Source organism: Ammospiza caudacuta, chromosome 14 (genome assembly GCF_027887145.1).
Source record: "Ammospiza caudacuta isolate bAmmCau1 chromosome 14, bAmmCau1.pri, whole genome shotgun sequence".
In the NCBI taxonomy this organism is placed as follows: domain Eukaryota; kingdom Metazoa; phylum Chordata; class Aves; order Passeriformes; family Passerellidae; genus Ammospiza; species Ammospiza caudacuta.
In genome coordinates this window covers 8,518,431-8,535,288 of record NC_080606.1, presented here as the reverse complement: position 1 = coordinate 8,535,288, position 16,858 = coordinate 8,518,431, and the positions used below count along the sequence as shown (strand labels likewise).

Here is a 16,858-nt window from a genome sequence, read left to right as displayed (position 1 = left end):
GATGAAAATTTAGTTGATCAATATTGAAAGTAACCTGGCAGCTCAGAAACTGCCATTCAAGTCCTGTGCTTTTATAAAACTTACATTTCTTCTTTATATTTTATATATAAAATACTGAATCAGGAATTTTGCTTGCTTGACATTTGTACAGAGTTTTGGGCAACACACCCTGACCTGAGTCATTGAGGCATGGCCATGATATTTATGCAATATGTGGAAGTCAGTAAACAGCACCTATCCACAAGTCCTCAACACTTATCTTTTAATAGTAATGGATACAGATCTTGGGCAACCTCATCTTTTAATCAACCATCATTAAATGCTAAATCAATAACCACATTAAAAATGTATTTCTAGATAAGCTTTAAAACCAGTGGTTTTAAAGTGGTTTTGCTTATTGAACTTATCATAAATGATTCACTGTTTTGTCTTCTCAGCAGACATAATGGACCCTTTGGCTGCCTCAGTTCTCTCTTCATTTTTACTTCAGGCTATGCTGTGGCAAAATCTCTCTGGTAATACAGTGAAGAATTTAAATATAGACTTTATCATCACAGTCCAACCTATGGTGAAGTGTTTTCTCCAGAATCAAGAATTTTCTGTGGCAATACTTTCGGGTTGACTGTGAGCTCTTACTGATCCTCTTGCCTCATTGCTGATACCATTTGAGCTGAAGGAGGATGGAATATCTGTCTGTGTTTTACTGCAATTTACACACTAACATGACTCATGTATTTCATTTAGGACAACTCGAAATTTCTCTTCCTCACCAAGATTTGCTGTTTTGAAACTCTCAAAGAGCTGTGTCACAATGAAAACAAAAATCCCATTTTCCACAAAACAAAAACATAGAAGCGCCTCTTTCTGGTTTAATGTTTTAATTTCTCATTGCTGCTTAAACAATACAAGATTATGTGTATCTACATGTATCTGTTTGTTCATTAATTCTCATTATTGTCTATTTTAATGATTCCTTCTTTCTTCCTTGCGTGTTACTTTTTTGTTATCTGGACATAAAAGAGCCACATAGATATTTTAGACTGGCTTTTGCTGCTGTGCCTCTGAAGTTTGTTAATTTTTTCTTAATAATTTTTTTCTTTATATGGGAAAGTAATTCTAGTAAAAGTAAACGTAAATGCACTATCTAAATGAAGACCATTATATGAAAATATGCCTTTCCCACTCTCTGGAGGTTCTTGCTTTGGATTTAAAAGTGAGTGCTTTTTAGGCTGGTGCAACTCAATCATAAATATTGGGAAGATGCTGAGTAAAAATTAGAGCTGGAGTGAACAAGTAAATCTCTTATTGAAGTCAAAGGGAATACTGCCAATTTACACTGGGAATGAATTAGACCTTGGTTTTTTTGCATCTTCATTTGATCTGTTGTCCTCAAATACCCTTGTCAGACTAGATCTATCATAAATTTCTAGTTATGTCATATTAATTATGTCATTATTAGTGATTAGATCAGCTTTAGAGGGTTTTTTTATTCTTTGTGCTGTTGCCAAATTCCATGAGAACACAAGCTATGAATTAGTGGAGTTCTGAATTCTTTTTTCTTGTGGAATGGACAAGGTACTTCCAAGACCTGTTGTGCATACAAATTTATCTACATATATTTAGGCAATACATTATTTTTTCTCACTATTCTGTAGGGATATAATTAGCCATGGAATGGCATTTACCATTCTCTGGTAGCTGTGCTATCATGAGATCCATGCTCCTGGTTAGCAGAGCTGAAAGGGACTAATTTGGGAACACTTCACTGCTTGCTCAGTACAGCAGCACTGGTCAGTGTATGCCTTGTGCATCCTAGATTATGAGTATTCCTTTATGTAAGACCCCTTTTTGATCTCAACCCTAATCCAAGCAGAATTAACCAAGTCATAAGAAAAAACAAGACAGCAATGGATGAGTGAGCATCCAAGAACACCACCTTGAAAGATACAATTGCTTGTATCTAATGAGACATCAGTTGTTCACTGGATGTCTGGGCTTTGTAAAGATGCAGCATCCACTGAAGCAATAATCAGTGGTGAACTTTTCAACTTTTGATAATTAATGCGCTTGCTTTGTCCATTTTTACATTTTAAAGTAATGCCAGATGACTCTGTAATTCAGTTTTGCATCTAGGTTAGACTCCCTTACAAACAAATGAACATCTGAGTATTGCATGTCAGTCCCTTAAAAGTCCCCTCAGGGGCTGCCTTAATGGAAGGATTTTTTTTCTTTCCTTAAGACACAAAGGATTAGAACTGCAGCAGAGAAGTTATTTTCTACAGAAAATTTGATTAGTTTCAATGGACAACAAGCAAAAAAATTAACTAAGCGTATAACTAACTCGATTAGCTGTGGTCAAGTAATCTCAGCCACATGGAGGATTTCTATCTTCTGGTGTAGTCAAATGAATATGACTCTCTTGCACTCAGAACCAGTTTAGATTAAAAAAAAAATACAGATCTTTTGACTGCCAGTGTAATAAAGGAGTTTGGTTGATAGATTCTTCCATCTGTTATGCCCAGACCATACTTGCAGTGCACATTTTACTAGCTGTGTAATCTGCTATTTCTTTGCATGGTGCGAAATTAGGCTTCCTTCTTTCTTCCCTCTCCCTTGGACAGTAAAGAACTTTATATAAAGCCTCAGATAAAGGTGTTTGGGGCTGTGAGATGACAAACTGTCTTATGTGGCTGTGGTTCCATTATTTTAGTTCAAGGAGGTTTTCGTTTGGAAGTGTTAAATAGTTCTTCTTTCTGTTTGCTTAAACACTTTGTTATCTTTATGAAAAAGGAGAGTTTATGGTAAAATTCACGGAAATATATTATAAAAGTGCAGAAGAGAAGCCAGTGTATTTCAACTTAAAAATTCTGTCAAGTGACTCATTTATTTGACCCATGACTCTGCAAAGTCACTAGATAGACAAATGCATTATGCAGATAGAGAACTGGAGACAGAGGTTATGTGATGCCCAAGGCCATGCAGTGAGTCAAAGCTGAGCCAGGGCGAAGTTCCCATTTTAGTGTGTCTATTAATAACACCAGCACAGACAAACTACATTAAAGAACTAAAACTGGGGGCTATGTGATGTCAGCATGCTCTGCAAGACTGAGATATTGTTTGTTTCCATCAATCTCTAAAATGGTGAAATTATTAGATATAAATATGATTGGATCAATATCTTATCGGAAGGCTTTCTCATACTTAAGGATAGTAGTCTCTTTCCTCCCTCCTGACTGAGACCTTTTGTTTTCATTTGCCAAACATAAAACCTTCAAATTTTGAGTACTGACAGGTTAATACTGTGTCTGGCCTCAAAAAAGACAGTCATAACATAAAAGATTTAGGGATCAATGTGAGGCAGGGTAATGAGAGCCGAATTTTACTTGCATTTTCTATCCTTGATAAAAGTAGTATTTATATTTAGTAGACCATTCCTGCATGGATATATCATATTCTTTGAGTTTTTATATTTTATCTAGCTTTAGATAAAGTTAGTGGCTTCAGTTACTAACAGGACATGGCAGAGGAAAAGATGTTGCATAATAAGTTGTGTAAGTTGGAGTTAGGAGCTGCTGTATATCATTAGTATCTGCCAGTGACTTTAGCTTAGTGACTTGGACTTTCAATTATAAATATAACTTCTGGGTGCCTTTGCTAGTGATTCTCTTTCTTATGATTGCTAGCTTGATCATTATATGTAGTAAAACAAAAGTCAATCAAGCATCAGCAAGATTATAGAAATATCCACAAGAACTGACTAAAGGGTTGACATGTTTGATGGGGACAGCTAAGGAATCCATTGCAGCTTTATTTAATTGAAGCCAATGTCTAGAAATGCCAAAAGGTGGTAACAGGGATTATATTTAATTTGCAGCGTACAAAGCATTATCATGAAAATTCATGTAACAATAATGACAATGGTCAAATCAACTTGGTTTTCAAAAAATAGAGGAAAAACTTAACCTGGAAGTTAATTTTTGGTTCTTATTTACACTTAAAATACATTCAAAGTACCCTAATCTATACAGTCTCATAACAGATTTCCAAGATTCTTCAGAATTTCAACAGCTGCCAAGATTGCTCCATTCATTCTTCTTTAAGTGCTAGTTTTATTTGAGTATCTGAAAGAGGCTGATATTACTGCATTTGTTATCTTAATCTTTGTACAGAGAGAGAAGTGATGTCAAAAGGAGCAACATTGCTAAAGTAAGTTATGGCACCTATCCATTCATCACACCCTGAGACTGATTTGTATCTTACTTAAATTAACATGTATGACAGCGACCTAGAAACAGTCCAGGAGCGATTATAATGTTGCAGCAACTTGCAGAAACAGACATTGCTTTTGGTAATTGATCATTCTTCATCATAAAAACCTGATAATTAGGTTTCTTGCTCCCATCTCACTGCTTCATTGTATTCTCCAAATTCTAATTGCTATGTTTGATTTATATCTGTTTGTTCTTGGGCCAACATTTTCATACATCTTAAATAATTAATCTCTATGATGATGTCTTTACCAATAGCTTTCATACTCCTGCCTCATTGTTATGATACACATTTATCTTTCTGTGTTGTGAGTGACAAAAACTATCTGATGTTTTAATTAGGGACTGACCCATACTTATAGGATGCCATCAGTGCTGTACTGTCTCTAGTATCTCTGTCTTTAATGGTGTACTCTAATATGGTTTTGTCTTTTTCTTGGCTGTTTTACACTCAGAGTGTTAGGTGGAAGCAGCTGCACTTTTGTTTGTCTCCCTGTCTCTTTGCACAGTCCTCCAGGATGTCTGTTACCTCTCCATTCATTTCTCTGTTACTTCCACCCTGCTGTCCAGGCCCTGTAGCCTCTCTCTGAGCCTTCCCAAGCAGCCCTTATTACCTTGGTGCTTCTCTAACTCTTATTAGGCTCAGGTTTAGGTTGAAGTGAGATCCAGAAGTGGGCCAAGGCCTACTCCAGCTGTGGGATGATGTGGGAAGAAATGGAGATGGGAGGATTCAAGAGAAACAGGCTGCAGGGCATTCTCATCCTGCTGTTGCCATCTGGGAGAGGGCTGGGGAGTGCTGGTGCTGCCAGGGCTCAACAGCTCTGGGGAGACAATGCCCAGCTGCAAGGGCTGCCCAAGCAAGGGCTTCCTGCCTCCTCACATACAGGTCTGCAGCCTCTCACCTCAGCTGCCCCTTGGCCACTTATTCCTGCCTCCAATGAGACCTTCATTTCCTACTACATTTTTTCTTATTTCTGCAATTCTGTGTTATTCCTCCCCTAAACCGATGCTGCCTCCCAACATACACCAGCACACCACTAAATTTGTCAGTTTTTTGTTGCAGAGCCCTGCTCTGTATGACTATTAAAATTCAGACCCAGTCCTTGAGGAACTTTTACTATTCACTCTTTGTTGATGATTCCTCTTTCAATGCAGTCCCTCAACTGGATTTAATAGAATTAATTTGGTGCAAAGTGACAGACAGGAAAAATTAAACTGTCCCTTCAATTTTAATGAAGGGCTCAGCCATCTGATCAGATTGTTGCAGTGTAGTAAGTTACTGCATGTTAGTGGGGCCATTGAAACGATGGGTGCTTTTAGTCTAGCCAATTGCAGAGTAGTACAGGACCAAGTAACCTTTTCTAAACTGATTTTTAAGCTGAAATTGTAGTGTAAATGTCAAAAAACCAAGCAAGCTGAATGGAATATAACTGGCCAATTACCATGGCTGTGTTCATGTACAGTATCGTGTTGCAGCTTTAGTGTGTCTGAGAATGTCGCTAAAATTAGAGGGACCCACTTCTGTGATATTCTGAGGAATAACCAAGTTTTTGACTCATGTTCTGACTCTAAAACAAGTGTTTCTTTACATCAGCATGGGTTCCACTTCAGCCTTTGCTGTTATTGATATCCATTAGTCTTTTTTATGTTCTGGTTTCTAGGCAAGGATCCTCAAGTGCGAGTTATGCAGTGCTGCTGCTGAATTATAAATTAGTTCATTTATAGAATAAAGTAATTTTTGGTATCTTGTGTGTGCCTGATTTGGTATATATGCATGCCAAAAAACGAGTGTATTAACATAGTAAGAGTGTATGCTCAGTTGGGAAGGTCTGGAGAGTTCCTAATCTTTATGGTCCATATTCCTCCTCTAACAAAAACAAGGTTTTAAATTTCCAGAGAATTCCTGTATGCAACAGTTTGTTTTCAAAAGAAACAGTTATGTGTAATCTGTTTTTTCATTATTCAGATTATTTCCTTTCTGCACACCTTGTGATAACAAGCATTGTCTTTTTAATAATAATTTTTATCAGTGGCACAATTTAGGACAACATTTTCTAAAATGAGCCCCAACAAGCACCACTTGAATGGTTTTCTGTACAAGTATAATTCCTGTATTGGGTTTATCTCACTGAATTCCCAAAAGACTCAATTCTGCACAGACCTGTCCTGTTCGTGAAACTTCCTTCACCTGACTTCTGTTTGTGCTGAGAGCAACATTGGTTTTTTGAGAGAGAAATGTGTGATCTAGCTTTACATGTGTGCTCTGTAACTTGTCTAATGACATAACAGTTTCTCTGTTAACAGTAAACAATTGAGTGCTTTGCTAACTTTTACTAAGACACATCCATCTTTCCTCCTGTGGTCTCTGAGAAATGTGCTGAATCTCAGGATTTCAAGCAACCTGAGTACTAACATTTGGGATTTGGTATAAAATTGAACTGAAGATCAAAGGATTGATACCTATTTATCATTCAGCTAGTTTAGTATCAGGGATTTCAGTGAAACTGAGGCAGACTCACAAGCTGCATGAGAGACCCAGGCTCAGGTATCAGCCTTATGTTCAAAGCAACATTGACAATATAACAGAAATTGCCTCAAAATTGTTAAGAGACTTTTAGAAATAAAAATACCACCTTCAGAGCCTGATCCTGAATCTACTAAATCCAAAGTACATTAATAGATTGAAATTCCACCATTCTTGCAGGGGTTACTTGGTGCATTTCTGTGAGCAAATAAAATAACTGCATGATAAAATTGAGTCATTTTTAGTAAAGCTCTGGCTGCTGCATTGGTTTTATGCTGTCAATTCCTTTGTAGTGTTAGTGTACTGCTCCAGCAGCCTCAAGGTATTAAAGCAGAGCCAGAGCACAAGACAGGAAGGCAATGTATAAAGCTGTAAATCATCAGGAGCAGGGCTTTTTTATAACATTTCCATCTACCGTACATAAAACCATTCCCTGATTTGAATAATTTGCTGAGCTAAGTACCAAAATTAACAATATACCTTCAACAGGGAAGATCAGGCAATAAAATATCCACAGTTTCAATCAGGATTGCAAATTACAGATGTCCAAAAGATAGTAAAATGTAAAGAAAAATCCCAGACCCATAGAACTGATCAAAATTAGTGTCAGTCATTGATTTCTAAAACACACAAAGAGACAGTGAGTATAAATGTGTTACTTACAAGTGCTGAGGATTTTAGGGAATGAAAATGGAGCCCGGGAGCTGGAGACTGCCTGCCATGCCAGCAGTGTTGATTTGGAAGCGATGGACACAAATAAACATTCAGCAAAGCTTAAAAAGCTGCAATGCAAGGCTAGCCAAAAGTGTCCATGTCCTTACCGTGCTGTGGCTGGCAGGCAATCCGTGTCTGGGAGCCTTCAGTCCCTCTAATCAGGCTCCAGGGATTTTGTTTGCAAGAAAGGTTGTCCTTTAAGTGATGAGTGCAGGAAAACAGAGAAATAAAGAGAAATGAGCAAATTGTACAAGGCAAATAGCTGCAGGTCTTTAGCATGCTCCCTGCGTTTTCCTAAGCTGCATCTGCAGTAGAGAAAATATCCCAAAAATAGCTCAGGCTGCCAATGACTTGCTGAAACCTGAGAAAGAATTGCTGAATTTAAAGATCTGGGTTGCTGTGGGTGTATGATTAAAGTGAGAAATTGCTGGCAGGAAGAACCTAGGATGAAACCACATGCTTAAGGAGTAACTTGTGAGTTCACTGATATCAGAACATGAGCTGACCTCTGATTTCCCCCTCCTCCACCCAATGCCAGTTAACCCTTAAGAGTTCAGAATGGAAGAAAGTTCTTCAATATCAGATGGAAAAGGAAATATGATCCAAAAAATCCTTCTTTCACCTGTAATGTATTGACAATATTTTGCAGCAGCACCATATTTCCAAAATTTCACAGCAGTAAAGGAAGCTGAGGTTTTGCAGATCTCTGACTTCTGGAAAGCTCAGACTGGTGTAGGGTGTAAGCTAAATACTCAAAGTTGTTTATGTTTCTACAGGGTGAAAGGGATTTCAGATAAAGTTTTGAGGGATGGATGGATGGATGGATGGATGGATGGATGGATGGATGGATGGAGGCAGGAAGGAAGGCAAACACAATATTTAGGAATTTTTCTGCAAACAGTGACTTAAGGACAAAATGTCAAGATTTTCCAGAGTATTTGGCACAGTTTTGGAGGAGACAATGGCGTCTCTATATGGTGCCCAGAACAAATTACAGTAGCTACTCCAGGTTGTTCTGGTCTGTAAGTGCTCCCTGTGGATCCCTTGTGCTTACACAGGTCGCTAGAGCATAATGTGCTTTATCCCAGTCCTCAGCTTTCTCCCTGGCACTTTTAATGGTACTTCTTGATTTAGAAGAGAACGAGAAGCAGTTGGCAGAATGTGGGGTACATTGGCTTGACATCAGTTAAGTTTCCCAAGCAGTGCCAAAAGTAACCCTCAGTAACCTACTTAGGCCAGTATTAAAGCTGCCAGAGCATGGACTAGGAGCTAGTCCCCAGCTTTCTTTGTACTGACAGCGAAAAGGGAAAAGGTTTCAGTACTGTAACTGGGTTAGATTTAAGCCTCATGGGACTGGATTATGAGAAGCTACTTCTTTGGAAAGCAATTGTGCATCTGAGATAAGAGCTGAATATCACCATTAATTCAGGATGTGCTTTTGGTTTAACATCAGTTTTTTGATATGTGCAAAAGAATAATGGAATCATAGGGAGAACAAAATATTTACTATGCTTCAAACATAATGGTGTGTGATCACTTCATCATCATGGTAGGACTGTCTACTTGATGCAATGAAGCTGTACTTAAGAGTGTCTGAGCACTTTATCTTAAAGATGCCATGAATATGTGAATGTATTTCATATATACCGATAGCTGTAGTTTCACACACATAATGACATTCTCTGGGGCTGAGGAGACAAGCATTTGTCTTGTGACAATAAATGGCCATTTAAGTTGCACATGTACAAGGGCAGCTGAGAATGCCGCACTATGAAGGTTCCTTTTGTAGGTGTTTTGGAGAAAAAGGCCCATTATCAGGTCTTTTCATCTGTCCTCAGTTCTAACTGATCCAATCATAAATGTTCTCCTAGAAGCTAGAAGAGGAGACAATCCCTGAAGCAGGCTGGTCATTTCATCTGTATAAATACAGATGAATTACCCCAGCAGGGCCTTTCTGAAGTACTTCTGCTGACCAAAAGGAGGAGTAGAATATAATAAATTATGGCCTTAATAATTATGACTCATGTTGCAACATTCACTCTCAGACAACAGGCAGGAAGCACTTACACACATCTAGTGTCAATTTATAAATATATCACATAAATTTCATGGTGAGTGCAGGAAGTCTGATTACTAATATCCCAAAAACTTCTAATGCAAACTTCTGTTCCCATATTTGAAGCAGCAAGTGATAATAAAAAAGACTTTGTAGGCATCTTTATAATAAAATAATGAAACCTAAATCCAGTAGTAATGATGACTAGTAGGTAACTTATCAGGCATGGTGGTGCTAGTGATATATCAGCATGAGGAAATATTAGTGTCTCATGTGTTAGCAGATGAATGAACTATGCATTAAAAAATGAAATTCTTTCCCCCCCCCCCGATGATGAGGTAATTAATTCAAATGCTTTGTCTTTTCTTGTTATGAAGAGGTTGCTAATGCGACACAATAACACAATAAATGCAAGAAAGCAGTGCTACATCTCGAACAATTGGAAACTTAGTATTCAAAACCATTCTCTCTTTGTTATTGTGAGTTTTATTAACTCTGAGAGTCTAGATCATAAATTACATGTATGTGATAATGCATAGTTTTGTATTTTTGACTTAAATATAGCATAGGACAAAGTGAAAAGAAAGGAGTGTGATAGAATTCTGAGCAGAGACCAGATGGGTGGTTTGGCATGGAAACAAAGGCATTAGCATACATTCATTGTCCTTATGACTATAATGCTAATGTTTCTTATCCAATAGATGCATGGAGAAAATACACCTAAGCATGATGCTTTAGGTCATGATTCCTCTAAATTATCTAAATGTGCTCCTAAGAGTTAAATGTTTGAATGTTCTTGTTCTTTTCTTCATCTCAGTCGCTTTAATACCATATGAATTCAGTTTTGCCTGAACACCTAGTGTAAGCTTTTGTGGCTTTTGTCTTTCATTTCCCTGGAAAGAAGTGGCAAAGTACCTGGAACTGGTGCTGTCCTACCAGGACTGATTTATCTGTGTGCCTACCCTGACTCTAGTGTGATCCATAAATCATCTCTGGTTGAGTCTGTCTGCACATCAGGGTTTGGATTGGAGCATCCAGGAATGTGTGAGAGCCTTGGCCTGTAAGTGCTGGTTGATGTGTAGAAACAAATTCTTGTTTCCACCAGTGCAGTTGAGTCACCAGACTGGTGTGGGTGTAAATGGGAATTCCATTACAGGAACTTGTTGAGCTTCACTAGGCAGGATGTCACCAATTGTTTTTCTTATGAGGTAGTCTCTTTTTTTTAAGGAGCTCCTTGTAACATGAATTTCAAAATTGTCTGGCACATATAAATCACTGAAGTGGGAGGATTTCCAGTGGATTGGCAGATAATTATCTTTTTATCTCAATGATAGAGCTGGTGCAAAAATGGCACTTTGCATTATTCGAAGCTGTCACCATAATTTGAAATTAGGCTTTGAACGCCAGCCCTGGTAAAATCAGTGGGAAGAGAAAAAGCACTGTAGCTGACACTGCAGCATGAAAACTTTAAGGATGAATTTACCTGAAGTAACTTGGAATTTAAAAAAAAGACTAGGGAGTATCATCAGAATAAGTATTAGTGCCTTGAAGACTGCATCTGTCTGGGTTGTTTGGACAGTAAGGATCTAGGTTTGGTAGCATAGGGAAATCTGAGGCTTTTTTCATGTTGTAGTGTCCCATAGCTAGCTCTGTTTCTCTAGGCAATGTACAAAATGTGCAAAATGTATCATTTTATGGCAGGAACCAGAGAAGTGAGGTCTTTCACCTGCCAGCTGATTCACAAGGGCTTGTTAGAATATATTTCTCCCATTTTAGCTAAGGCTAATTAGACACAGGCAGTTGTTGCTATCTACCAGAGTTTCTTCATTCATTTTTTCTCTCCTATTTTTTGCCTTTTGCCCTACTGTCTGGGACATTCTCCTTTGTGTTTTAAAGCCAATTTAATACCTTTTTCTCTTGTCAAGTGCATTCTGATTGTGGCTCATCCCACCCTGCTCTATTCCAGACCCATTCTGTTGCCTTATATTTTGGTTTTCTTCTTTAGCTGGAAACCTATTGTTGGAATGGATAAATCTCATTCTCTATAACTACAGGAAAATTGCCAGTATAATAGAAACTGTTTGTAAAATGGATTTTATTTTCTACAAAGGCTTGACTGGAAGATTTTCCCTGTAACAATTCTGTAGCAATCAGCAAAAAACAAAATTAAAAAAACCTAAACAAAACCAGAGGAAAGCCACAACCCTCCCTCCCTCTAGGCATTGAGTTTCTCATCAGTTGTCATTGCGAATTTCCACAAATGCTTTTGGCACCATTTCGAAAATTTTAGCTCTGTGTTATGCTTTTGTTTGATTAATGACTAGTTCCAGAGATTTCCTCTGGTGATCCTCACATGAGACATAAAGAATTATCAATTGCCTCAGCAATATCTGGAAGCAGAGTATGTCAAGGATGCAGTTTGCTTCCCTGAGTTTATAATGAAACATCCCATTGTATTCCTTGCCCTAAGGTACTAATTTGATACATTCTGCATCTGCCTGGCCCAAGAATTGCAGGTTTGCCATAGCAAAGTGAGAGACTGTATTAAGAAATTGCTATTAGCAACCATCAAATCCACACTTATCTGCATTCTATGAAATGTTCAATTTGGCCTTACTGTATTTGTTCAGTTTTATATGTACAATAGGACAAACTAGAATACTCCATAGCAACCTACTCCTGAGTACTAACAACACCCATTACCAAAAATTTTATTCCAAATGGTAGTGAAAATGCTGAACAAAGTAGTCCTGTTCTACTCCATTGGGTAGTATAAATCCAAGTAATTATTTCTCAACTTACACATTTCAGATGTGTGAGGAAGGAAAGTTTTGTAATTGATACATCCTTTCTTGAGATGAGCTACACAATGAAAGAATCTTTATTTCAGAGTTGTGATTAACCCAGTTTCTAATGCACAGACTTCTGTGACAAGAGTTAGGGCTTTGTTGTTGAACTTGATTTTACTCTGAAGTGTACCAATCAGGAAAGGTTCCATTAAAAGTCAGCTACAGCCTGAAGCCCATCAGTGTCATTCTGTCTGGTATTTTATCTGTGGGGAAAATTGGCTATTGCAGCTGCTGCATTGCCTTTCCCTTCTCTCAGCATCATTATCTGTTTCCATGCAGTGATTCTCTTCTAAGGTGGCTTAGAGGTCCCTCTTGTTTAAACATACTTTTTATATCTCTGCTGCCTGCAGTCAGACTATCTACATATCCTGGGAAAGTATGCATAGCAAAGCAGTTTGATATTAGGCCTTTGAGATAGGGTAGTGTTTTTATGAATAAGAAAAAAAGACAAAATAAGAGGAATAAGATGCAGTGTTAGAAATTGGAGTTTCGTGGTGTGTACCATTGTTTACCTCAGAGACTCCTTGCTGCCTTTTCTGTCATTTGGAGCACTTTATTCTGCATCTGATTTCTCTGTAGAAGCAGTATTTTTATCAGCTCATGCTGCTTTTCCTATGACTGTGAAACATCTGTGGCTACAGCTCTTCTTGAAGTTTTGTATTTCTCAGTTTAGAAAGTAATGTTAAGAGAAAACTTTGTGTTCTTTAATGTCTTGAATCAGGAAAGAACTGGAGCATGTACCTGAAGATAAGTATGTATTGCAGTAGGACTTCATTCAGCACTATTAGGATTATATTTAACTATTATTTTGAATCAATGTAATTTTCATAAGTTTTTTCAGTACTAGGACTTTCTTGTGTCCCTGTATATATGCAAACTTTTGATTTCCAGAGATGAGATTTTGCAGTAGCTGAATAAGGTCTAATTGTTAAAGTTTTTCCATTCCTGTCCAAATAACCTCTGTTTGAACACCAGTTTATCTAATGTGTAAACTGGCCAGCAGGGCTTCATAAAATTATTCTTTACTTCAACAGTTTTAGCCCTTGGTCTTTTCTCAAGAAAGATTTCTCATGACTTCAGTAAGAATTTTGCTTGAGGCCTGTAGAATCCTATTTAAGGTTTAACTGTGCTATTTGACAATTATTGGTTGTAACACACTGAAAAATTATCCAGTGTGAATCCCTAGTGGATGTAATTCCCAGAAAATTGGGTGTGGGCAAGAACATTTGAAGAAGTGTCATTATTTATATTATTCAAGAGAAATAATTTGATGGTATTTTAAGAATGTCCCACTGGTTAGTTAAAAAGAGAAATTCAAAAGTAATATTTAAAAGCAGTTCCACATAATCAGCCTGAAAGACTGTGGTACAGGATTCCAGTCCCATGGTTAATGGAAAAGAGTATTTCTTTGGAAAAATAGAGTGGAGGCTTTAACCTACTGATTTGTTCCATGTAACATATTTTTCCACTACTGCAACATGCTTTTCAATAGTGTCACGTATAAACCCCTCCCAAGGTTTAAATTTATGGGGGAAAGGTCAATGGAAATGCTTTGAGTTTAATATGAAGTTCACAGTAGATGCAAAGCAGCAGTTTACTCTAAAAGGAAGTGTCAGTACACCACTGTCCATGAGACAGATACATTACCATGCCTTCACCCCTCATATGTTTATTTAATGTTGGATGTGTAATGATCAACCTTGCTGTCCTATTGGGCAGCACAAAAGCCTCCTCCAACACACAGCTGAGATATTCTAGTGCAAAGTGCTATCCTGGTAGTTGTAACCCCTCCACTTCAGCTGTCCACAAAAGATGCTGAAAGGAAGGAGGGGAAGAAGGACATGTAGGTCACTTTGGCCATCTCGAGTCCCCCAGCCTCTGGGTGCTATAGCTGTGGCAGCTAATTCAGCTTGGGGTAGTGGCAGGGAGAGAAGCAGCGAGCCAAATGCATCTTACTGATGTCTTCCTCAGTGTTTCCTCAGCTCAATATGACAGCAGTGATCTTTTGCTAAGTCCTTAGGGAGTATACTCTGTAAAATACAAATTTCTTTGCCTTTTGAATTATGTTTCTGTTGACGTGTGACCTTTACTTTGCTATAACTTTCCAACTGTGCATCATTTCAAAGAACAGTTTGGTCTTGCAGGTAGCTGAAGAGCCTCCCGTAGCCCAGTGGCTGCCAGCTCACCTTTGTTGTTTTGTCAGCATTTTTTGTACTTTTCCTCAGATACTCTTTTTTTTTCTTTTAACAGAAAATTTGTGATGATTTATTGTTTGTAATCATAGAAGCTGTTTAATCAGAATATTTAACTATGTTGCCAGTTTAGGACTGAAGCCAGTTTGGATTACTTTTAATTTGAACAAGATTTTCTAAATGAAGCCCTTTTGCAGTGGTTTTCAACTCAATTAGAGACCAGAATCTTAACTCCAGTTTAGATCAGGCACTTGGAAAGGTCTGTAAGCCTGTCTTTAGCTCTTACTGACTTCTATTCAAGGTGGCTTAGAGATGAATATGTTCTGCAATGCCTTCCTAGCCTAGGGCCTGAATACCAACACAGGGCTTGGGAATTTTCATATATTTTATCAAGCCAAAGAAGAAACGTAGCAACAACTATTTGTTCTATGACTTCCCTTAAAAAATAAGAATTTATTTTAATTCAATGACTATGTATTTTATTGGCATATTAATTTCCAGGTAGATTGAGTTAGCAGCAGACAGTGATCATAATTTTTGCAGGGAAAGGTGTGGGAGGGGCAAAATGGGTTGGGATGTGTCAGACCCCATGAGTGTGGTCTTGTGTGCTGGGGGTTTATAGTTCCAGTCTTGGACTGGAATATACCCTACAAGTTGTACAAATTGTGCTAGAAAGAATTATGAGATCCTGCCAGGTTTTGGAGATGTGGAGAACCACTGTGGAGTCCGCCAGCACTAGACTGCTTTTCTTACAGTGCAGTTTGGACTGAGTTAGAAAAGGCTGGAACCAGATTCCCTGATAATACAGCAGGGATTAAGGTGGTCTAATGGAGCAAAGATCTGTCATATATATATATGTACATATATATCTCTTTATAAAACAGTTGCTGTCTCCAAATATGTTTAGCTTTAACCATTGCAATTAAGTAGCCAATTTTGCTGTTTCTATTAAACTAATGAGAAAAATTACCAAATAAGAGCTTTAAAATGCAGATTAAAGCAGAGGCAAATAGCAAACATTTTTTGAAAGGGAAAACCAACTTGTGTTATGAGAAAACCCTTCATGAATGCTGTGCACTGGTTTTCGTTGCTAGAGGGCAGCCTGGTATAAATAATAAGAGTATGAGACCTTAAGGTCTGTGAGTGTAACCTCTCTGAGTTTAAACGGGGTACTTTTCAAGGATATTGGTGGCTTCTTAGTTTTATTATCAATATTTAATTAAGAAACCCCTGTTTTTACTTTGATTTTTGTCTCAGTGATGTTAACATTCATGTGTCCACATTTCTCCAGTTTCTTTTTGGCTCTTCATAAATGGTTAAGAGACGGTTGACTTGGTCACTCTTCCTGTTGCAACAGCTAACATAAGTAAAGAAATTATGAGATTTTTAAGAACTGTTTCCTAATTTATTTTATTTACTACAAGATTTTCCACTCCCCCTGTATATGGCATCTGCAAAATATTCATGTATTATCCCCTGAAACAGAAAACTGTATGGTATAAAATTTGTGAACAATTATTTATTTCTCATGGGTGTTGCTTTGCATTCTGTCTCAGAAGGGTGTGCCTCTGCTTTATGTTCCTCCTCTTTGACTATTCCTTATTTTGCTAAGGTAATGCTTGCTGTACATCCATTTTAAAACTGAATATAGGATCAGTTTTTTGCACAGTGCTCATAAGCAACCAATCATTAGAACAATACTCAGAATAAATTTTCATTTCAAATACTTTTATGACCCAATTTTCATTTCTAAACAATTATGAAATGTAAATATCTGTAACTACAGTAATTTCAGTAAAATTCTTCAGCTTTTTATGGCTAGATAGAGCTCTTTGAGGTGTAGAAGTTGACATAAGACAATCAGTGTTTTAAAATATGGCAAATGAGGCTTCTATGCGGTACATCTTTCTCAGGCGTCTAAAAACTAAGAACATCTCCAAATTGGGAGCTACTTCTGATTATTTGACTAATTGCACTAGATGCTGCTGCTTTCAGTCTCCTGTGGAGATTTATTTTGGTTTGGTTGTTATTCATTTAACATAATTCACAGAAATAGGCAGAAGCACCTACAGGGCTGCCCTAAGCTTCCCTCAGCTAGGCTGGCTCTCAGAGACACTCCCTGAGTCTGGGAAGGGCTGAGCTTCACATTCCAGCCCTGACCCTGACCGTGCACTTTGCACTGAAAAGCTGTCAGCTCTCCAGCATGATGTGGACCTGGATGTGAGCAATTGCTTAAGTTTACCTTGCCAGAAAAA

At 37.8% G+C, this 16,858-nt stretch overlaps 1 protein-coding gene across 1 annotated transcript in view; it reads right to left on the bottom strand.

Annotated features, from left to right (window-relative positions):
• The window catches only part of AMMECR1 (AMMECR nuclear protein 1), a 96,238-nt gene extending 88,453 nt beyond the window's left edge, over nt 1-7,785 (bottom strand). The window contains exon 1 of the mRNA XM_058814018.1: nt 7,614-7,785. Coding sequence (XP_058670001.1) covers nt 7,614-7,785 — 172 coding nt within the window. The remainder of the gene's footprint in view (nt 1-7,613) is intronic.
• Nucleotides 7,786-16,858: the final 9,073 nt, after the last annotated feature.